At 47.5% G+C, this 23469-nt stretch overlaps 1 protein-coding gene and 1 long non-coding RNA gene across 4 annotated transcripts; one reads left to right on the top strand and one right to left on the bottom strand.

The window, feature by feature from the left end:
- Positions 1-60: 60 nt before the first annotated feature.
- Positions 61-10157, bottom strand: CLN8 (CLN8 transmembrane ER and ERGIC protein). Of its 2 annotated transcripts, XM_073336197.1 has the most exons (4): positions 9786-10157; positions 7637-7725; positions 4487-5140; positions 61-2716 (listed from the first exon to the last, which is right to left on the bottom strand). In XM_073336197.1, the coding sequence occupies exons 3-4, from the start codon at positions 5027-5029 to the stop codon at positions 2393-2395; spliced, it is 867 nt and encodes a 288-aa protein (XP_073192298.1). In that variant the 5' UTR covers positions 5030-5140; positions 7637-7725; positions 9786-10157; the 3' UTR covers positions 61-2392. The 2 variants fall into 2 exon arrangements, with proteins under 2 accessions (XP_073192298.1, XP_073192297.1); XM_073336196.1 differs by lacking the exon at positions 7637-7725.
- On the top strand, positions 9871-18425 carry LOC140908641 (uncharacterized). 2 transcript variants are annotated; one of them, XR_012157941.1, is made up of 3 exons: positions 9871-10965; positions 14302-14387; positions 17039-18425. It is a non-coding gene; the product is annotated as an uncharacterized lncRNA (long non-coding RNA). The 2 variants fall into 2 exon arrangements; XR_012157940.1 differs by having other exon boundaries at positions 9872-10965; positions 17042-18425.
- The last annotated feature ends 5044 nt before the right edge of the window (positions 18426-23469 follow it).

Here is a 23469-nt window from a genome sequence, read left to right as displayed (position 1 = left end):
GAGATCCAGCTGCCTAATCCCACTGGGGAACACCCTTCCAATATCCTTTTGAATCTCCAGCACTACGGCTAATCCCAGCCCCTCCAAGTGCTAAAACCAAGGCCACGCAAACTACTACAAAAATTACAAGTATATCCCAATCTCCTGTTTCACCCACTTCTGAGGCTATTTCTCTCCTGTCCTTAGGCCTCTACAAATTCTCCAGTCTCCTGGTTTCAAGAAATTCCCCAACCTCTTTGTCTTCTCATCTCCATGCCTTCTCCAGGTAGCATCTTGCTTCCAAGTGACCAGACTTGCTGAGCACCCAACACTGAAACCTCTGGCAGTGAGGTATGGCCTCTCTACACATTTGGGTCCCAGATTTTCTTTTCTGTTTATGAGGAATTGATTCATCCTCAACTCTTCTCAAGCATTTTGTGTGTGACTTTTCTGCTCCTGAAAAGTGCTTGATTGGATTCCCTAGGGCAGTCAGTTCTTTATCTGCAGGACAGGATCAATGTGTGCCATGCTGCCCAAACAACAAGACTTTACTCTGATCTGGAGGGGCCACACCTATGGATAACAGGGTAACTGATTTTCATGGCCTCTCTCATAAGACTGCCAAAAAGGTGGGGGTTTGGAGTACTGTCCACTGGGAACTGGACTGAGACCACAAAATATATTTCACATAGTTCATTAGACAGCCTTCAGATAATCACTCTGTTGCCATCAACTGGGGCTGGATTTGAACCCAGGATCTAGAGGTGAAAGGGTCTATATCTCAGGAACAGATCTTTGATGTGTTCCCTAATACATTTCTGCTTGGGCCCAACAGCATTCTGAGCATTCAGTATTTCCCCATTCCACCTGGTATGCGTCAGTGAAATGCTTCATTTTACACTACATACAATGTGCTAATTTATGCTTTTCCCTTATAATTAGGAAAACAGTGTATGTTACCCACTCGTCCACATACAACAAAATGGTTAGGAAAATGAGCCTTGACCTAAAATACTTCCATGTGTCTTATAGAAGCTAGTTACTTTGGGAAATAAATTTACAATTAAGCAGAGTTCTTGTCAGATTGTGGGATATGCCCCACGCACATTTTTGTTTTTGCCAGTTTTATATGTTAAAACTAATGCATCACTTCTGCCATTAGGTGCTACTCCTGCACAGAAGAGTCTATTAGTCACTTGTCTACAACCTCAACCAGTACTGGTCCAATCAAGCCTGTAACTGGGTACGATTACTTTAACCAGTTGTCCAAGGCTAGTTAGCCTTAAACCAACAATATTTTCTTTATGTCAGGGAAAGATTTAGGGTTATGCTAGATAGATGCTAGCAAAGTATTATCATCCTCAATGAGCCATTTTATTGTAAAGAAAATAAAGATCCTAAATAAAAAACCAAAGAAGATGCCAAAAGTATGTTGTAGGAGTGTTATCATACAGAGGAGTGTCCCTGAAGATTAAAGCTCTCTGTGTGGTCATAGAAGAGGTTCCAGAACAGGCAACAACCACATCCTTGATTTGGAGGAAACATCTGCACGAGTGAAAAAGATAGCTCAATTTCCCTCTAGTCAGCTGGCCAACCAACCAGGTTGCCAATCAGTGCCGACAGCTGGGATGATTTTGTGCAATGGACCCTCGTACACTAGAAACTGGTCTAACAAACAGCTCATTATGGACTCTTGTGGTACTTTGCATTTTCATAGATTTTTAAGGCCTAGGGACCAATATGATCATCCTCCTGCATAACCCAGGCCATGGAACCTCGCCCAGTGATTTCAGCTCTGCACCAAGCCCACATCTTCTGTTTGATCTACAGCATTCTCTGATATCTTTCAGAAAGATATCTAGTTTTGATTTAAAGGACTTCAAATGATGGAGAATTCATTATAGCATTTTATGGGCTAATGGTAAAAGCATGGGTCTGGGAGCCAGGTGTTCTGCATTCTAGTCCTACTTTTGCCACTGACTAGCAATTTAACTTTGGACAAGTTACTATCAATATCTCCCACGCATATTCAGTGGGATTAATGCTAATCTCCCTCAAAGAGGAGCTGTGAGGCTTAATTAGCTATTTGTAAAGCACTTGGAGATTCTAAAATGAACAATGGAAGCTTACTTTTCACTGCTAAATGACAGAGCACTGTCCAGCATGAGAAAAATGCTGGCCTAAATCCTGACTGAGTTAAAGATTTTGACTGTTATTTATATTATATATATAAATAAAGCAACAATTTTAAACACTTTTGATAAATGAGTATAGAATACGGATATCAATCTACCAACTGATCAATATGTTTATAAACATCTTGTAAGTAATTCTATTTTCATGCACTCAGCAGTAAACCTGCCCCATGTTCTTCTGGCCTTATTTTACTGTTACCATAATATCTGTTGCAGCACTATAGCCTCTTCTTTTCACCTGTTTCACCGTTTAATTTTCCAGAAGATCCATTTTTCACTGCTGTCTTTGAGAAGTTCCAGTCAACTGGCCTGAGGAGCTGCTGAGTCTTTTTGTATGTCCAGTATGGGTTAAGTACTATTGTAAGTGCACATAATCCAATGAAAAAGACAGAAAAATATGGAAGTCCCATATTTTCCACCACATCATTCCAATTGGAAACGCACACCCACCACATGTGATAAGTAAGGATCATGCGACAGTGAAAAAAGTGGATCATTACCCACTGGTTTGCCTTCCAAAAAAGGGTATTAGACCAGCCAATCTGGAAAAGACAACAAAGAGAAATGAGATTGCTGGTTCAAGATAAGGCAGTCAGTGTTTTCTATAAATAAGACACATTCAGCTTTCCTGTTGTGTTAGATGCAAACAGACATACACATATATTCTCAATCATTTTCCTCTGGAGTGATAAGAGGTGCTATATAAATGTGCAATCTTTTGCACACAAGAATTATAAACCATTTCATAAACTACGGGCATCTAAGCTCCCTCTAAGCTGTGTGGCAGACTATAAAGGGTCACCCAGGCACGCAGCCACAGGGGCCTGAAGAGGAGAGAGGTAGGGGATGGGCGGGGAGGGGAGCAAGTTGGGGTATACAGGGCTGCCGTGGGCCTCGGCCCCAGAGCTGCTGCCGGCAGAGAGAGGGCTTGGGGGAGTCCTCTAGCCCCAGTCCCAGGGCTGCGGCAGGTGTGGAGAGGGCTGGGGGAGGGGGAGTCCTCTGGCCCCAGCCCCGAGGTAGCCTGCACCACAAACTCCTCATCCCCAGCCCCACCCCCCCGAGCCTGCACCCCCCCACCCCAATTCTCTGCCCCAGTCCTGAGCCCCCTTCCACACCCCTCATCCCCGGCCCCCCTGGAGCCTGCACCCCCAGCGAGAGCCCTCACCCCCCTGCACACCAAGCCCAACCCTCTGCCCTAGCCCTGAGCCCCCCACTGCACCCCAAACCCCTCATCCCGGCCCACCCAAGAGCCTGCACCACCCACACCACACCCCAACCCTGAGCCCCCTCCCACACTCCAAACCCCTCGGCCCCACCCCTGCCACACATCACCTCCATATTTGTGCACATAACAAAATTCATTCCGTACATGGATATAAAAAAAATTAGAGGGAACATTGATGGGCATACAGCATCACTTACATGCACATGGTCTTCCTCCATAAACCATTTTGTAAAGTATCCGAACAAAGCACATGTCACAATATTGCAGTGGGGGCTAGTAGGGTCTGGGAATTTTGGCTAACACCACTTAGGCAAACGATGACTCTCTGCCTGCTCTAGCATCTATATGCACAAAAAGTACCTCCGCGTTTTTTTTAAGTTTTTATCAAAAGCACCTCAGAAGGGCTGAGGCGAGCTGCAGTTTTAAAGAATCCAAATATTTTAGAACTGAAGTTTAAACCACTAAGACGTACCCTTTGGAACTGATTAAGACTTGGGAAGCAGGGCTGTTTTCTTCTTTCCCTACAAGCATGGCAGATTTCTAGTCTATTCTCCCTTCCCCACATCCACAGGGGATATAGAACATACATAAACACTCATGTGTGAGCACACATCTTTATTCTCCAGCAGTAATTTAATGGCCTATATCATGATTGTTGGACCTGATGAGCCACTCTCACGTTACTATTTAGACGTAATAAAAAAACCTTCTAAAATTAGAATTTAATCATCTAATTTTTGGTCCTATGCACAAGATCCCAACAAGTGAGTCAGAAAACTATTTTTTTAAATCTCTTACATTTTGTTTCTTTGTTATGAAATAGGGAAAACAAAAAAAATGTTTGTTTTACACTAGTTAACTATTTTTAGGGTGTTTCTAATTAAGGATTCTCTTGGTCAATTCATTTCTAGTTTGGAAGAAAAAAAAAATAATCTACCTTGATCCCAGAACTCATCTCCAAATTTGGAGGCCATTATTTATTTGTTTCCAGATATATATGTTCATGGGGAGGGGAGTGAAGGGGCAACATTTTTAGAGGAAACTTCTACCACCAGTAATTAACACAAAATCATTAGCAAGTTCTTACCTTTAAAAGTACCCAGGAGAAGCAGGTTGAAGGAGTGCTCATCTCAAGTAGCAGTCCAATCAGGGGTAGATAGTGTCCAGATTTTATGTTTGTTATCAGCCCAAGAAAGCCACCAAGGGCTAGTAAATGATGAACTACCAAGAACCCATCAAACGTCTTGAAAACAATATTATTCAGATGAACACCTACATTTTCAAGCAAAAAGAAGCCAGAGGCTATTAAGCAATTAAACCAGCTCCACTTTTGCTGTGAATAAACTTTGTCAGCTTGAAAAACTGGATCTACAAGCATGGCCCACAACCCAGCTACGCAACTCTGAACTCCAAACACGCCACGTGTGATAGTCATATTCCAGAAGACCTTCTCCTTTGCTGACAAAACACAGTAAGTGGCACTGATCCATGAGGACAGCCAGTGAGCTAGAAGAAATACTCCCAGGTAGATGAAAAAACCAGCTGCTAGTAATGTCAAACGAACTTCCCACAGAACATAGTCCCAGTCAAATATGGCTCTGGACATTGCACCATCATTTGCAAGATTCATTTCTTTCTTCTATACTTCGAAATATCAGGAGGGAGTCTGAAGCGCCTTACTCACACGTTGGTCTGTTTTAAGGCTGCTGAGCCTGTGCCATTACATACAGCAGGTACCCATCTGAAATTTAAAAAAGAAGAAGAAAGGAGACTTGGAAAGAATGGTTCTGTGTGTGCGCGCGCATGTATATAATATAAATAAATAAAACACAGGCACAGCCATTCTTGAAAAAGTCATTTATGAAAGCTCACTAGTTTCACTACAGTAAAGAGTTTCTCCTTCCTGGTCTTTCTTCCCTTCCTGTTACTTCTACATACATAGAATAATTTTTTTATTTTTTTTTAAATCTTCAAGTCTTCTGTTGCCTTTCAAAATCATTCCTCAGGAAGACCTAGTAGCGTTAGCAAAACATCTCAACTGTCAATATTGTCACACTGTTAAAATAATTCAACAGTGTATCTGCCAGTTCCTTACAGGATCCTGTTATATGACCAATGTTTATTACTTCTAACAAGGTTCACAATTCAAGTGCAAAGAGCAACAACTACTATGGGCATATTAACAGACCTTTGAAACAAAGAAGAATGTACTTTTTGTCTGTTATAATGAGAAGCTTTTACAGTCTTTTTCTCTATTAAGTCCTATGTTGTGAAAAATAAATACAACTTTTCAAAGTTGTAAAATTAAAAAAAAAAAAAAAAAAAAAAAAAAGACAGCCCTGCTTCATAGTTCTTTCTTCTGTGAGTTGTTTTAATTATGTATGTAGGATAAGAGGTGTGCATGTTGTTTTGTTTGCAATTTGGAATATCAGAGACCAAAAAGAACAAGGCACAATTTGACAACACCTTATGCTAGTAAATGAGACTATTTACATGAGCAAGGGGCTTGCAGATTATCTGGTGAACAGAACTGTACAGTCAATTTCTGAACAGAATTAGACCACTTTCCAAAAGGTCATTTATTCCTGAAGCTAGCTAACAGGATACAACATAGAGAAACAACCTCTCTATTTCAGAGTTACAGCCGTGTTAGTCTGTATTCGCAAAAAGAAAAGGAGTACTTGTGGCACCTTAGAGACTAACCAATTTATTTGAGCATGAGCTTTCGTGAGCTACAGCTCACTTAGAATCATAGAATCATAGAATCATAGAATATCAGGGTTGGAAGGGACCCCAGAAGGTCATCTAGTCCAACCCCCTGCTCAAAGCAGGACCAATTCCCAGTTAAATCATCCCAGCCAGGGCTTTGTCAAGCCTGACCTTAAAAACCTCTAAGGAAGGAGATTCTACCACCTCCCTAGGTAACGCATTCCAGTGTTTCACCACCCTCTTAGTGAAAAAGTTTTTCCTAATATCCAATCTAAACCTCCCCCACTGCAACTTGAGACCATTACTCCTCGTTCTGTCATCTGCTACCATTGAGAACAGTCTAGAGCCATCCTCTTTGGAACCCCCTTTCAGGTAGTTGAAAGCAGCTATCAAATCCCCCCTCATTCTTCTCTTCTGCAGGCTAAACAATCCCAGCTCCCTCAGCCTCTCCTCATAACTCATGTGTTCCAGTCCCCTAATCATTTTTGTTGCCCTTCGCTGGACTCTCTCCAATTTATCCACATCCTTCTTGAAGTGTGGGGCCCAAAACTGGACACAGTACTCCAGATGAGGCCTCACCAATGTCGAATAGAGGGGAACGATCACGTCCCTCGATCTGCTCGCTATGCCCCTACTTATACATCCCAAAATGCCATTGGCCTTCTTGGCAACAAGGGCACACTGCTGACTCATATCCAGCTTCTCGTCCACTGTCACCCCTAGGTCCTTTTCTGCAGAACTGCTGCCTAGCCATTCGGTCCCTAGTCTGTAGCTGTGCATTGGGTTCTTCCGTCCTAAGTGCAGGACCCTGCACTTATCCTTATTGAACCTCATCAGATTCCTTTTGGCCCAATCTTCCAATTGGTCTAGGTCCTTCTGTATCCTATCCCTCCCCTCCAGCGTATCTACCACTCCTCCCAGTTTAGTATCATCCGCAAATTTGCTGAGAGTGCAATCCACACCATCCTCCAGATCATTTATGAAGATATTGAATAAAACCGGCCCCAGGACCGACACTTCATCGGATGCATACCGTGGAAACTGCAGAAGACATTATATACACACAGAGACCATGAAACAATACCTCCTCCCACCCCACTGTCCTGCTGGTAATAGCTTATCTAAAGTGATCATCAAGTTGGGCCATTTCCAGCACAAATCCAGGTTTTCTCACCCTCCGCCCCCCCCTCCCAAACTCACTCTCCTGCTGGTAATAGCCCATCCAAAGTGACCACTCTCTTCACAATGTGTATGATAATCAAGGTGGGCCATTTCCTGCACAAATCCAGGTTCTCTCACTCCCTCACCCCCCTCCAAAAACCACACACACAAACTCACTCTCCTGCTGATAATAGCTTATCCAAAGTGACCACTCTCCCTACAATGTGCATGATAATCACAGTAATATCATTATTAACTATATAGTCCAGAATTTTCAAACTTGGGGGTATAAAGTTACATTAAAACGTCCTCAACATGATGTGGTTTAAAGATGCTGAACTTTTTTGTTTAAAAATATCATAATCACCAGTTCATTTTGCTGATGCATCAGAGTGGAGTCAGCAGTGCACCACCGCTGGACACAGCACATCCTGTCAAATATGGCCATGGGAAGAACTGCCAAAAGAATATCTAATTTAACACAGTTTGGGGGGATGCAGAAGGGGAAGCCATATGGATCGTTAATAACAAATAAAAAGATTCTGTGAAAATGCTCTCCCTCCCTGTTCCCCAATATAATAAATCACAGAAAAGGGGGACAATATCCTCATAGCTACAGAACAAAGGAATGTTGCTTATCATCATTTACACCAGAGCAATCCCACTGCTTTGCATCTTGGACGAGTGGGAGTTAGTGATCCTCATTTGATACAATATTACACTCTCTCTGAAAGCAAGTAGAGAATCAGGTCCGTTAATGTAAGTGTAAGGGGACTGTTGCCCCCTTACTAACATTCAGTGGTGGTGTTTTGGTTGGCTAGCTCCCAGTAGTAAAAGGGGAAGGGTCTATGGGAAACCAGGACCCTGAGACTGACAGTCTCCAGGATCAATGGGGAGAGGCCAATGCTCCAGGTCAGCCTGAATGACAGGGCGAGCAGGCAGGCTAATCAGAGAGTCAGGAGGACAGGGAGGTCCCGTCCGTCCCTGTGAGCTGGAATTGCCTGGGTCAGACAGAGTGGGGCCGAGCTAAGGAGAAAGCAGGGGCCCAAGCTGAGCTGGGGAGCAGAGCTGTGCCAGATCCAGAGGGACCAGAAAAGCAGCCCAGAGAGAGCAGACGCTGTCCTGGGAGCAGAGCTGCAGCCCCAAAGCTAGAGGCAAAGCCCAGAGAAAGCAGACGTGCCCTGGGAGCAGAGCCGCAGCAACCAGAGCCAGAGGGGCCAGAAAAGCAGCCCATGAAGCAGGTCAGTGCTGGGAGCAGAGTCACAGAAGCAGCCTGCAGAGCAGACCTGTCCTGGGAGCAGAGCTGCAGCAACCAGAGCCAGAGGGACCAGAAAAGCAGCCCAGGGAACTGGACGCAGAGCAGCAGCGCTGAGACAGAGTGGTGGAGCTGGGCCTGGAGCAGTCCGGAGCTGGGTGTAGTGAGCAGCTGGGGAAAGCGAGGGGGACCCTGGGCAGCGGGCCCAGCACAGGGAGACGCCTCAGCCAAGAGGCTCTGTAGGCCAGGCTTGGATCGTAACCCCGACAGGGTGGGGGCGACACTGGGAAGAAGGGTCCTACCACTTAGAGCCTGAGAGCATGTGGCCACCACCAGAACAAGCATCCAACCCACGGCATCCCCGCAGCACAGCCAGGACCTGAGAAGAATGCCTGGGACTTCAGACTGTGAACTGTCCTGACATTCCAGAGACACTGTTTGTGACGTTCCCTGCCAGAGAACAGCTTGATGTGTTTCCTTTAACCTATCCCATTTTTCCTTATTCTTTTTAAAATTAACTGTTGATTAAATAACTTGCATTTGCTTTAACTTGTATATAATGGTCAGTGGGTCAGAGAAGTGCCCAGTGCAGAGAGAGTACCCCGGAGTGGGGACACCCTAGTCCCTATCCTAGGTGACCACAGCAGGGTTGGGAGTCAAGCCCCCAGGAATCCTGGGCCCAGCCTTGTTGGGGTTACGAGGACTCTGCCAGACAGGAGAGTGGAAGGGGAGTCCTCAAGGGCAGGGAGGCCACTGGGTAAAGGAAGTGGGAGCGAGGACTCAGATCTTTTCACTAGCCCACTTCACTGGGGCAGTGCAAAAGCCAGGGAAGTTCCCCACAATAGCGGGACTATTCCCCCGGCTTACATAAGCATAGATACATCGGTGTGAAGACAAAGCCCCAAAAACATTTCCTCTCTAAACTCCCCACAAAAAAACAAAAAACACACTCACCCCACCCCACCTACATTCAGAACTCCCCTGACTTCACGCAATGCCACCATACTTCCAAGATAGAGGCTTTCCCGAGCATTTAACCGAAGCCAGCGGTTACCAGCGCTGTCTAATCCCCATTTCCCCCTCAGAAGAGGAAACAATGCAACACACAGAAAGCATTTGCGAATGAATCAGTTCAGGAGGGGGAAACAACAACGAAATACCCACGTGCGGGTTCGCCGAGGCCCACCCTTAACATTCAGCAAAGCGAGCGCGATAGTTAATAAACCCCTTCTCCACCCGACACCTTTTGCTCGCTACTTACTGGCTGGTCTGCTTCAGCAGCACGCAGGCCTCCTGCTGGCTGCGAGCTTTCTCCCCGCGGCCTCTGTGCTTTCCTGTCATGCGCTCAACACACAGCGATCAGCCGACTGCATAACAGTGCAGTCCGGGCGGCGGCGGCTGCTTCTACCTTCGCCGAGGCAGCTGGCAAGGAAGTGAAGCAGCCTTGAGTCCCCGCTGCTGCGAAGGGACGCACCCGCACCACGGGATAATGTGCAGCTGCCCCGGTCCCACCCTTTGCGCCTGGCTGACGTAAACCATCGCTCCCGCCCCGGCGGGGGCGGGGAGCGCCAGGGCGGGGTGTTTGGTGCGCTCCCCTCGCCTTGGAGCGCAATTCCGCAGCGCGGCGGGGGGGTCAGGCCAGGCCAGGCCAGGCTCTGCCAAGTTTCGGGTCGCACTGAGGGAAAGGGCGATCGCGCCCCGCCCAGCACGGAGTCCTGACAAAACACTGCACGGTGGAGTGTGTTGTCATGGGCAGCCGCAGCCAGAACCACTGAGCTGTGGAGACACGTGGGAGCTGGACCCGTGGGACAGACCCCTCCAAGAGCCCGCTGTGGGGCAGGACGTGTGTGCGTGACCCGCACAGAAATCGTGTGTCGGCTGTCTCGTATGTGCCCGCCCTGTGGGATGTTGTTATACCGTGCCCTGTTATTTTATCAGGGCTGCCACGTTTTGTGCAACCTGGTGTGGGGCATTTCTCGGGGAGAACAGTCGAGTGATTTCCCTCGCGGGGGCGGTAGGAGCCAGGGGTGTCCAGGGAAATCGGTGGGGATTAGGGTTGTGGAGGGAATCGGGGAAGGACAAGAAGTAAGATGCTTGGGGTTTGTTGAGTGGGGAAGGGAGGAAGAGAATAAATTAACCGGCGTGGGGAAGAGCCTGGACCAGCTGGTGTCCGGAGACAGGAGGTTGGGAAGCTTTGGGATCCTCGCCCCTGCCTAATGCGGGGAATGTTTGGAACAGCCTCCCCCCAGCTTGCACTTCTTCCAGTTATCTAGCCCCCTCCCCAGCTCCTTTCCCTGTCTGCCCATCCCCCAGCTTTTCTTCTCCGGGAGTTCGCGTCTCGCTGTTGCCTGGGGCGCCACCATCTGATGTTTGCTGCTGACAGCGGCTCACACGGGCTGAGCACCAGCGTGGGGAGCAGGGCAAGCCCTGCTTAGTGACGTGTAAGTTTGCTTTGCAGTTCTGCCCTAGCCCAATGCTGCAGCCTTTGGGTTCCTGCTTTTTTTGTGTGTTCGTTTATTTAATTCTCAAAATTTCTACCATATTAGGTTTTATTTATTTATTTAAATGTGGGGCTTAAGCAACCTGGCATTGGCCCTCAAGACAAGGTGTTATACCAATAAAATAAAAACCAGCAGGATCTTATTAAAGAGGAAAAGGCAAAATACCACATTTATTGTGAATACAGAAAGAATCATGGTAAGCAGTTAGTTATAGCTATAACATTCCATTCAATGTCATATTTATTCACACATTCATTCATACAAACACACACATACACAGTTTCTGCAAGGTTGTTATCATAGTTACCAGCCTTAGAGTTGCTCATGCCAAGCCACTGGCCAGGTGGCCTGGACATGAGGAGGGAGCAGGGCTTTTCCAGATGCTCATCTGATGCTCCTGGAAGTTGGTTTGCAGAATCAGACCCCCCCAAAGTTCTCACTTTCTAGAGTCCATTTTTATAGGAATTTCTTCCTATAAAAGCCAGTCTATAGGAATTGCTTTCATCATGCTGTTGCTGAATCAATCAGCAGATAGCACATTCCTGACTGCTCCGTGCTGCTAGATGAAAAGGAGTACTTGTGGCACCTTAGAGACTAACAAATTTATTTGAGCATAAGCTTTCCTGAGCTACAGCTCACTTCATCGGTGAAAATCCGATGAAGTGAGCTATAGCTCACGAAAGCTCATGAAAGCTTATGCTCAAATAAATTGGTTAGTCTCTAAGGTGCCACAAGTACTCCTTTTCTTTTTGCGAATACAGACTAACAGGGCTGTTACTCTGAAACCTGTCATTGTGCTGCTAGATGTTATCTTGTTCTTTGGTTCTCCCATTCTTGAGGCTGTTGGGTGGATTTCAGTCTGCCCTCCGGGAGTCCTCTGCTTATTTCCACTTGACGCCTTCTTCAGCCGATGGACACTGGATTCTTAGGCTGGCACCTCCCTGATCATTCAGTTATTATCCACACCAAGCATCCATCCACATACATCCTCTATCTCTATTTTAATCACAATTGTTAACAAAGCAAGATGAATACAACAAAAGGGCGGGGAGTCTCCAGGTGCTGTTTCTATTGTTACAAAGTATTGCTTTGAGTCTCTTTCTGTGTGAGTAGTTGTTGTTACAAAGAATTGCTTTGAGAACAGACTCTGTCTTAAAATGACAGGTTTCAGAGTAACAGCCGTGTTAGTCTGTATTCGCAAAAAGAAAAGGAGTACTTGTGGCACCTTAGAGACTAACCAGTTTATTTGAGCATGAGCTTTTGTGAGCTACAGCTCACTTCATCGGATGCATACCGTGGAAACTGCGGCAGACTTTATATACACACAGAGAATATGAAACAATACCTCCTCCCACCCCACTGTCCTGCTGGTAATAGCTTATCTAAAGTGATCATCAGGTTGGGCCATTTCCAGCACAAATCCAGGTTTTCTCACCCTCCACCCCCCCACACAAATTCACTCTCCTGCTGGTGATAGCCCATCCAAAGTGACAACTCTTTACACAATGTGCATGATAATCAAGTTGGGCCATTTTCCTGCACAAATCCAGGTTCTCTCACCCCCTCACTCCCCTCCCAAAAACCACACACACAAACTCACTATCCTGCTGGTAATAGCTCATCCAAAGTGACCACTCTCCCTACCTGATGATCACTTTAGATAAGCTATTACCAGCAGGACTGTGGGGTGGGAGGAGGTATTGTTTCATATTCTCTGTGTGTATATAAAGTCTGCTGCAGTTTCCACGGTATGCATCCGATGAAGTGAGCTGTAGCTCACGAAAGCTCATGCTCAAATAAATTGGTTAGTCTCTAAGGTGCCACAAGTACTCCTTTTCTTTTTGTCTTAAAATGTACTAACATAATTAGCAGCTTGCAAGTTTCACACATAGACGGAGAGAAACAGTACCAAAAACCAAGAGACCTCTTAATCCAGTAAAACCCCTGGAATTTAAACTATGGGGAATCAAACTCATTTGTGTTTTTAATACAGAACTTCTTTAATATGATCCAACAAAGGCATTTAATTAGGAACACCCTAATACAGCAGTATAAAGTACATTTAATCCCAATAGATTTAGTCATTTAAATATCTGCAACACAGTTGGTATCTCACTGGCATCTATTCTCTTCCTTTCACACTGACTGCAAACTGGCTCCCAGTTCAGCCAATTTTTCTCTGCCCCTGACAGTTCAGCATTTGTCCCTGCACTGTGTGCTCCAGAGCTTTTCCAAGTCTAGGTTGAAATGTCTCAAGAAATGAGGATAACATTCTCGTTTTATTCAGTTAATAGTTACTGAAATAATTCAGCTGGTACACTTTGTAATTTGTAATTCACCTGTTAGTTTCTTCCCAGTACTTACCCTTGTTGGCAAAGCACCTTAAGGATTAATGGATAAAAAGCTCTGTGTAAGACCTAGGTATTAATTATTCTGCAGTACCATAGTAGACAAGAGAAGTACGTTCAAAGAATTACACTGCTGCCTGTTTTTTACCCCCTGCCTATGTTTCTTCCTTTCTTGTGCTTTCTTGCTCTTTGCAAAATTCCTCTCCTAACTCAGAAACACATTAGAGTGACTGGAATTCAGTAGCTTTCATTTATATCAGTGCACATCACATACCTTATTACTATAATAGATTAAAGCAAAACAGTATGGATTTATTATGGCACACCTGTAATTTTTAGTACACCTTTCAGTTAAAAACAATGCAGAAGGTAGACTTGTTCACAGTGTATTTACTCTATAATTTGCAAGGTGTGTTTTTAAAGCCTAGCATCCAACAAATACAATTTCTAAATAGTCATGTACAGCTAACATTTCCAGAAATACCTATGAAACAAGGAGTACTAAGACAAGGGAAAATAATTTAAACTTATGGGCCAAATTCATCTCTGGTGTATCTGTACTGGCTTCAATACAATCACACCAGGGAAGGATTTGGCCTAATTTTTGTAAACAGGTTGTATTATTTTTAAAATCTTAATTTCCTAGCTAGAGATTTTGAAAAATTAAGTTAAATATGCATGTTAAATCAAAGATATGGGTCTTTTCTTTCTGAGTTAGTGTTGGTTTGTAGTCTACAGCAAATATTAAAATGGCCAGTAACATATTAAAGCGCAGTATTTTAAGGATGTTTTGTTACAATCATAAATCTAAATGCTGCAATAGTCACATAAAGTGTTAATGATACATTCACATAGGAAGATAGTCAAAAATTGTAACTTACAGTTCACCCAAGGTTTCTCCCTTATTTTTTATCCTCCTCCTTTACAGAGCCTGCTGCTCAACTTTAACTTCTTTTTGCTGCTTCCCGAGAAGAGCAGAAACAAACAATTAGAGATGTGAAACTATCAAATCAGGTGATCAAAAGTCACATTCTATAGTTATAAAACTCTATCCCTTTAGTGCAAAAGGCCAAAGCAATATATAGAAATAGAAACAACCTCTGATTTTATAGTTAAAATTAGCTGATTGTAATTAATTGCTTTGTCTCAGTTTCATGTTTTGAGTGTCAACTCTTAATGAGCAACAAAACTGAACTACCACTCCAGTTTTAATCATACAGTAGGGAAGGATGTCAGTGGACAAACTGTGCATAATCTGTTAGTCTTTAAAGTGCCACCGGACTCCTTGTTGTTTTTGTCAGTGCACAAGATGATCTGATGCTTACAACATGGAGATCAAGGGCCTAATTCACCACTGCAATGCACCTTGGGTGCTCATTTACACTTCATTATGAATTATTATTTGTATTATGGTAGTGCCTATGGACCAATGAAAAATGTGCCCCAGTGTGCTAGGTGCTGTACAAGAAGAATAGTAGACAGTCCTTGGCCTGAAGAACTTAGAATTTAAATAGACAAGAGAGACAAAGGGTGGATGATTGGGATATAGGAATAATAGTCCTGCTCCTGGACTAGGGGTTAAAATCAGCCCAATAGAAGAATTCAGTATCATCTTAAAGTTGTATCAAGGAAACATAGGAAGGTTAGGGAATTGCTTCATTCACTCTCTCCCCTCCCAAAAGCACTGACAAGTCAATTAACAAACACAACTTTGGATCTAATTTCACTATTTTTAATTTTGTTCCAAACCAGTACAAAACATGGTAAGTGAGCAATAAATCCAAGAATTGTGTTTTAAGTTTAGCAAGAATCTAGAGTTCCCACCATCAGCATAACATAAGCAATAGAAATGGATCTGAATTCTTGGAATTGACAGGGCTTTGTCAGGAAAATTAAAGAAGACAGCAACAAGCAGAAACAATTGAGAAAGAGGTAGACAGAAATGAATATTATTAACATGAACACCCCATCTGACAGTAACAAGAAATAACTAGAAAGAGGCCTAAGTTAAAAGAAAAGGAGTACTTGTGGCACCTTAGAGACTAACCAATTTATTTGAGCATAAGCTTTCGTGAACTACAGCTCACTTCATCGGATGCATAAAGTAGAAAGTACAGTGGGGAGATTTATGTACACACAGACCATGAAAAAATACACATTATAAGGAGAGTGATCACTTAAGATGAGCTATTACCAGCAGGAGAGTGGGGTGGGGGGAGAGAAAACCTTTTGAAGTGATAATCAAGGTGGGCTATTTCCAGCACATTTCCAGGAGTTAACAAGAACTTCTGAGGAACAGTGGGGGCAAAGGGGGGAGGAATAAACAAGGGGAAATAGTTTTACTTAGTATAATGACTCACGGGCGGGGGGGGGGGAGAAATAAACAAGGGAAAATAGTTTTACTTAGTATAATGATTCACATTGAGTCATTATACTAAGTAAAACTATTTCCCCTCGTTTATTCCTCCCCCCCCCCGCCCGTGAGTCATTATACTAAGTAAAGCTATTTCCCCTTGTTTATTCCTCCCTCCCCCCACCCGCCCCACCTGTTCCTCAGAAGTTCTTGTTAACTCCTGGAAATGGCACACCTTGACTATCACTTCAAAAGGTTTTCTCTCCCCCCACCCCATTCTCCTGCTGGTAATAGCTCATCTTAAGTGATCACTCTCCTTACAATGTGTATTTTTTCATGGTCTGTGTGTATATAAATCTCCTCACTGTATTTTCTGGACTAACACGACTGCTACTCTAAATACAGACTAACACCACTGCTACTCTGAAACAGGCCTAAGTTAGAAGTTCTAAAGAAAAGTTGCCATGAGCTTGTGATGCTCCCCAGAACGACCCAGATTTCTGAGGCATCTAGTCACTACTTGCCCTTAGTGTGAAACAGTCTTGTCTTTGCCTGCTGTGGTTCTGCTCCCTAAACCCAACAGCCTCTGGACCGCCCTCACTCCCCCCAACATTGCCTTCCAGTGTTCGCAGACCTAGCCCTCTCTGTGCAGGCTAGTGCTGAGTACACACCAACCCCCTCAGAGTGCTCCCTGCAGTATCCAGCCCCTGTGTCTAGACCAGGGATCGGTAAGCCCCCTGGCAGGCCGGGCCAGTTTGTTTACCTGCTGTATCCGCAGGTTCAGCCGATCGCAGCTCCCACTGGCCGCAGTTTGCCGTTCCAGGCCAATGGGGGCTGTGAGAAGCTGCAGCCAGCACATCCTATGGCCTGCCCTGCTTCCTGCAGCCCCCATTGGCCCAGAACAGCAAACCAGAGCCAGTGGGAGCTGCAATCAGCTGAACCTGCGGATGCGGCAGGTAAACAAATCGGCCTGGCCCACCCCGCCAGGGGGCTTGCTCTGGCGGGCTGCGTGCTGAAGATTGCCGATCCCTGATATAGACTCTGACAGTTATTACCAGGTAAGCCATTTCCAAAAAGAGAGAGAGTACACACAGCTTGAGTGGTACAGCTCAGGATCAGGTCCTTTATAACATTACAGCACTGAAATATATTTACAGCGAAAACAATCTTAAGTTTATCAACAGATTAAGACTTCAGACACACTGAGAAAGGAAAATGAGTGGAAACAGATCTGGTTACACATATAAAACAAAACATAAAATACAATCCTAAGTCGATACTTATTAATGGTTATCTTTCCTATTTTATCAAGTAGATATTCTCCCAAAGATCAGGGCCGGCTCCAGCTTTTTTGCCGCCCCAAGCGGTGAAGGAAAAAACAAAAAAACCAAGCCTGGTTGAGCTGCCGCCGAAGAGGAAGAGAGAGACTGCAGGGCCTGCCGCCGAATTGCCGCCAAAGACCTGGACGTGCCGCCCCGATGACGGAAGGAGTGCTGCCCCTTTCTATTGGCCGCCCCAGGCACCTGCTTCCTTCGCTAGTGCCTGGAACCGGCCCTGCCAAGGATTCAGTCTTTGACGGAACTGCTGGTTTTCAGACAAAACCAGGATCCAAATTTTCATGAATATCCCTACACTCTTCCAGTGGTTTCCTCAGTACATGGATTCCAAGATGGCTTTTTGCTTGTCCTTATGCAGTACTGAAGTGTAGTACTTGATAGTATTTAAGTAAGCCAATATAAGCAATACAAGGAAGAAGTTTATAAGGGAGGGGTATACAGCTTCCAAAAAGAACATTGGATCTAATTCTTAGCCTGTACGCTGTATCCAAAAAACAAACATTAAAAATGTGGTGTGATGTTATTGACATAAACTGTGACTATATAGATCGCTGTTGCAACCAAGGTCCTATAGTTGCATCAAATCTTGTACAAAGGAGGTCAAATAAGGTGTCTATGAAAAGGTTGTAATTTGCTGGTTATGATTATGCTGTCTGTATGTGTGTATCATTTTTGTATTTGAAGTTATGAATATTGGCTATGTACTTGTATCTCAATGTGTTTGATTCTAAGTAGCATCAGTGAAGCATTTGGTCAGCTTCTTGAGAAAGGACTATTCTGAGTAAGTGCCCAGTCAAGAAACATTTGAATGACAATGGACCTTGGGAGACTCCAATCCACATCTGAGGAGCCTTCCTGAGACCGTTCAAGGTAGCATGTGAGCAATGGCTGCTGCCTGCAAACTGAGTCATGCTTGGACATGTGACTTGCCCATGTGACTCCATACTCCATCTTGCTGCTGTGATTTTCCACAGTAAGAACAAAGGGGTCCTTCCACATGGCAGAGGATATAAAAGGCCCTGGAAACCCCTCCATTTTGTCTTCAGTCCTGCTTCTGAGCTCTGGATGAACTATGCTTGAAACTAAAGCTCTGAACAAAGGATTGAACAACCCATCCAAACTGGGATGTTTGTACTCCAGAGACTTGATTGGTTTAAATCAGCAGTAATCCCATCAAGCCTGAAGCAAGCCTGAACTAAGAACTTTGCAATTGTTGTATGTATTTGATTCCATTTAACCAATTCTAACTCTCTTCTATATTTATTTCTTTTTATGAATCAACCTTTAGATTTTAGATTCTAAAGGATTGGCAATGGCGTGATTTGTGGGTAAGATCTAACTGGTATATTGATCTGGGTCTGGGGCTTGGTCCTTTGAGATCAGGAGAACCTCTTTTTATTTTACAGGGGTATTGGTTTTCATAACCATTCATCCCCATAAGGAGCAGTGCTGGTGGTGGTACTGGGAAACTGGAGTGTCTAAGGGAATTGCTTGTATGACTTCTGGTTAGCCAGTGGGGTAAAACTGCAGTCCTCTCCATTTGGCTGGTTTGGTGTGCCTTATTAGTAAAGGACCCCTGACCTTGGGCTGTAACTGCCCTGCTCTAAGCAATTTGTCCTGAATTGATACTCTCAGTAGTGTCACACCAAAGGCCGCTTTATTACATGCAGCTAACATAAATTAGGAGAAATCTTAAAGGAAAAAAAACTCTAACAGGTGAGAGAATTTGGGCTTGTGAAGTGGGATTTCTCCTCCTCTCTAGAGACTGAAACCAAGCAACATGGACTGAGGATGCTTTGCATATGCCCAAAACGGAATTATCCTTGGACATGCAGCAGAGACTGCCTGTAGGGAGCCAGGGTGGCTTCCCTCTGAACCAGAGGGTAAAGAGCCACCCTCTCAACCTGAGTGGGCAGGGCCAGACCAAGTTTATGCCAATCCCCGGAAGGGGAGGGATGGGACAGGAAGTACAAAGGGCAGGGCCCTTTGCCCAGTGGGGAGCGCACCAGGGAGGGAGACAGAGACAGGCTGCTGGCTGCTCCCTTGCGATCCTGCTGCCGACCCAGGGGAGGCCCTGGGCCAGGAGGAACCTGACCGGGAAGAAGGCCTGTGGCCAGCCACTGTGTACCTGGAGGGCCTGGAGGGGCCCGGCTGTAACCCAGGCCAGCGTGAGTCCGACACAGAGGGGGAGCTGGATCTGCCAGTGGCAGAATACCCGGACAAGCTGGAGGGATCGGAGAGACCCGCTGGAGAGACCGGGTAGGAAGTAGCCTAGGGGCAGAACTGCACCGTGGGGTGGGTGTGTTTGGTCAGTGGGCACAGATGGCCCCCCGCTGACCGAGCAGCAGGACCTTCGCCTTCTGCCACTGTCAGGGCCCTGGGCTGGGACGCAGTGGAGTTGAGTGGGCCTGCGTTCCCCTACCCCGGCCAACCTGCCTTGTGTAGCAGAACCATGCACGACAAACCCGTGCCAGCACTCCCCTGCCTGAGGGGTGCGCTGCAGACTCGTGCCGGCGCTCCCCTGCCTGAGGGGTGCGCTGCAGACTCGTGCCGGCGCTCCCCTGCCTGAGGGGCGCGCTGCAGACTTCGGCCAGCACACCTTTCCTGCTAATTCCCCAGTGCCCGAAAGGCATGACTAAGGCCCACCACTGGGACCGTCGCTCTCCATCGCCCCCTAGGAGCTCGGAGGACCGATTGAAACCTGTCACAAGTGGTGGAGAATGCGGGCAGGCGATCCCTATTCTTGCAGAAAGGGGTTAGCGCGAGGGGGCCTCTGAAACTCCCCTACTGGAAAGAAGGAGATGGAAAGGCTTATCAAGTTCCTGGCTGAGAGCCGGCAATAGCAGCAGCACCAACTCATACAGCAGCTGGGGGCCCACCAGCAGCAGTTGCTTCAAACCCTGGGGGCCCAGCACCATGAACACCAAACCCAATGCTTCCAGCGGCTTGCAACCCTGTGGCCGAGCCATGGTGGGGGCAACCGGAGAGGGCAGCCACCCTGCCCCCTCCCGCCCCATTGATCCGTCTGGCCAAGATGGGGCCTGAGGATGACCCAGAGGCCTATCTGGTTGGGCACCTGACCAATGGGCGACCCTCCTCACCCCATATCTGACGGGGCCGGCCCAGAAGGCTTACCGTGGGCTCCTAGATGATGAGGCCCGCATTTACGCTCGAGTGAAAACAGCTATCTTGGATGCCTTTGACATTATGCCGGAGACTTTTCGGCGACGGTTTCGGGAAAAGGTCTACCCACCGGGCACCAGACCCCGGGCCGTGGCCCAGGAACTGAAGGACGCAGGTACCCGATGGCTCCAACCCGAGCGTCGAACCGCAGCTGAGGTGACTGAACAGGTCATCCTCGAACAATTCGTGCACATCCTCCCACCCCAGGGGAGGGCTTGGGTGTTGCGGCACTGGCCACAAAGTCTGAGCACAGCCGTCGTGCTTATGGAGGACTTTCTCGAGGCAGAGGCCCCAATAGGACCGGCCGCCTGCCCCCCAAACCCTGGACCCAATGCACAGAAACTTGAAAGGAGGGGGCCCACCTCCCAAACCAACGCACCCCACCGTACCCGACGACCAGATGGCAGCAGGACCGAGATTTCCCGACGCCCCGAGTCCTCACCACGCTTCAGCCCTGGACGCTTAACCCAACCACCGGGCCCCAGCCAACTCTGCAGCCCCACTGGTGCCCCCACGCGGCTGGTGCGCCCAGAGGTAGGACCTTGTTTCCGATGTGGCGAGTATGGTCATCTGCAATGGGGCTGTCCTGCGATGGACTGCAACTTTGGTCTGGTGTGCACCGGGGAGTGGTGGGCCTGTCCGCTCTCCGTGGCCAAACTGACAGCTCCCATGGAAGTCGCTGGGGTCCCAGTGGTGGGTCTAGTTGATTCGGGCTGTGGGCAGACCCTTGTCCACCAGGCACTCTTCTTGGACACCAAGCGAACCATTGGGGAAGTACGGATTCAGTGCATCCACGGAGACATAAAATCATACCCCACGGTTCGGGTCCCCATCACGGTGAACAGAGCAACTCGGTTAATGAATGTGGTGGTGGCATCATCCCTCGCCTATCCAGTGATCCTGGGCCACGACTGGCCAGACTTCGTCTAGGTGCTCCAATCCCTACCCAACAAAGAGGCGCTCGAGGGAGCCCCGCCTGAGAGGAAGACAGGACCTGACTCGAGCTCTGACCCTGGAGCTGACCCAGGTCCCACCCCCGCACCGGATGGCCTGGAAATGGCTGGTCCCCCTCCTGACCTGGTGGACTTTAGCTGGGATCAAAAGGAGGACCCTACACTCTGGTTTGCCTATGAGCAGCTGGCCTGGGTGGATGGTGAGGTCGTGGAGGCGCGGCGCACCACCCAATGGCCCGGGTTTGAACTCAACCACGAGCGGCTCTACCGCCTTGACTGAGACCCCCAGACCCAAGAGGTCTGGACCCAACTCGTGGTCCCCCGTATTCATTGTCGGGCTGTCCTGAAGCTTGCACATGACATCCTGGCTGCTGGCCATTTAGGGCAGGAAAAAACTGTGGCTAGGGTCCTGGCCAGGTTCTTCTGGCCCGGCGTCCACCGTGAGGTGAAGGATTACTGTGCGTCATGCCCGGACTGCCAAAACTTGCAGCCCGAGCAGGGGTACGGAAGGCCCCCTGGTCCCTTTACCAGTCGTAGGTGTACCGTTTGAGCAGGTAGCCATGGACCTGGTCGGGCCTTTTCCAAAAAGTAAGGCAGGCCATCAATACATCCTCGTCCTGATGGACTTCGCCACCCGCTTCCCCGAGGCCGTCCCCTTAAGAAGTATCACCACCTGCACTATCACTGCGGAGCTCTTGAAGATCTTCGCAAGTCAGATTCCCACGGGAGATACTCACTGATCAGGGGACCAACTTCACGTCTAAGCTGTTCCGTCACGTATGTGCCCTATTGGGGATTAAGAAATTGCAGACCTCGGTCTACCATCCCCAGACTGACAGATTGGTCGAACGATTTAACCGGACCCTGAAGGGAATGTTGCAGCGTTTCCATACCCAGGACCTCCGCCAGTGGGACCAGCTGCTCCCTCCTTTACTACTGGCAATTCGAGAAGTCCCACAGGTGTCCACGAAGTTCTCCCCGTTCGAGCTCCTCTATGGATGGCAACCCTGCAGGGTGTTAGACCTCTTGAGGGAGACTTTGGAACACAACCCGTCTGCAACACAGGGTCTCTTGCAATACGTCTTACAACTGCAGGGGCAGCTGGCACGGGTGGGTGAGCTCGTGAGGGAGAACTTAAACACAGCCCAAAGAGCCCAGGAGCAGCACTACAATCGGGGCGCCCAGGCTCGATCATTTGGGCCAGGGGACCAAGTGCTCCTCCTGCTCCCCTCGGAGGAATCAAAGCTTTTTGCCCGCTGGCAGGGTCCGTATGAGGTCCTCCACCAGGTAGGGCCTGTCACCTACGAAATTCGGCAACCTGGTCACCGTAAGGAAAAACAGATTTACCATGTAAACCTTTTAAAACCCTGGCAGGACTGGGAAGGGCTCCTTGTTGCCCCATATCCCCCCAAACTGGACCTGGGGCCCCAACTGCCCGAGGAGTCGGATAATGGTGAGCCCCAGCTAGCAGAGACTCACAGTTGAGCAGCAAGAACAGGCACTCTGCTTAGTAAGGGCATTCCCCAAGACATTCACCATGAAACCCGGGCGGACTATGCTCACCTACCATGTGATCCAGACGGAACCCGGGGTGGTGGTCTGAGAGACAACCCGGCCATTGCCTAGACGAATGTGGGAGGCTGTAGAAGAGGAAGTCCAGGCGATCGTGGATCTGGGTGTTATTGAGTGCTCCCAGAGCGAGTGGCGGAGCCCCGTCGTTCTCATACCAAAGCCAGATGGGAGCCGGCGGTTTTGCATTGACTTCCGGAGGGTAAACACCATGTCAAAATTTGACGCCTATCCGATGCCCTGCATTGATGAGCTCCTCAACCGGCTCGGGGAGGCCTGTTATATCACCACTTTAGACCTCACCAAGAGGTACTGGCAGATCCCCTTGGATCCCAGGTCCAAGGAGAAGACCGCGTTTGCCACCCCTTCAGGGTTATACCATTTCACCCGGATGCCTTTCGGCCTACATGGGGCCCCGGCAACCTTCCAGCATTTGATGGACCCGGTGTTGCAACCACACACAAAGTACGCTGCGGCCTACCTGGACGATGTGGTCATCTATGGCAATAACTGGGAGGAACATCTTAACCAAGTAGTGGCGGTCCTCCGGGACCTCCGCGCAGCCGGGCTTACGGCCAATCCAAAAAAATGCCGACTCGGGCGGGAGGAAACCACTTACCTGGGCTACACCTTGGGCCGGGGACCGGTCCGCCCCCTCATTGGGAAAGTCCAAGCACTCCAGGAATGTCGGTGCCGACCAC

Source organism: Lepidochelys kempii, chromosome 3, assembly GCF_965140265.1.
Source record: "Lepidochelys kempii isolate rLepKem1 chromosome 3, rLepKem1.hap2, whole genome shotgun sequence".
In the NCBI taxonomy this organism is placed as follows: domain Eukaryota; kingdom Metazoa; phylum Chordata; order Testudines; family Cheloniidae; genus Lepidochelys; species Lepidochelys kempii.
Note: the sequence above shows the minus strand (reverse complement) of the source record. Positions and strands in the feature narration are given on the sequence as shown.

Bases quoted from the DNA above. Each gene is read 5' to 3' on its own strand.
- CLN8 (XM_073336197.1), bottom strand. From the start codon at position 5,029: ATGAATCTTGCAAATGATGGTGCAATGTCCAGAGCCATATTTGACTGG. The intron at 2,717-4,486 runs GTAAGAACTTGC...TGTCTTTTCCAG, and splicing joins TCTCCTGGGTACTTTTAAAG to ATTGGCTGGTCTAATACCCT.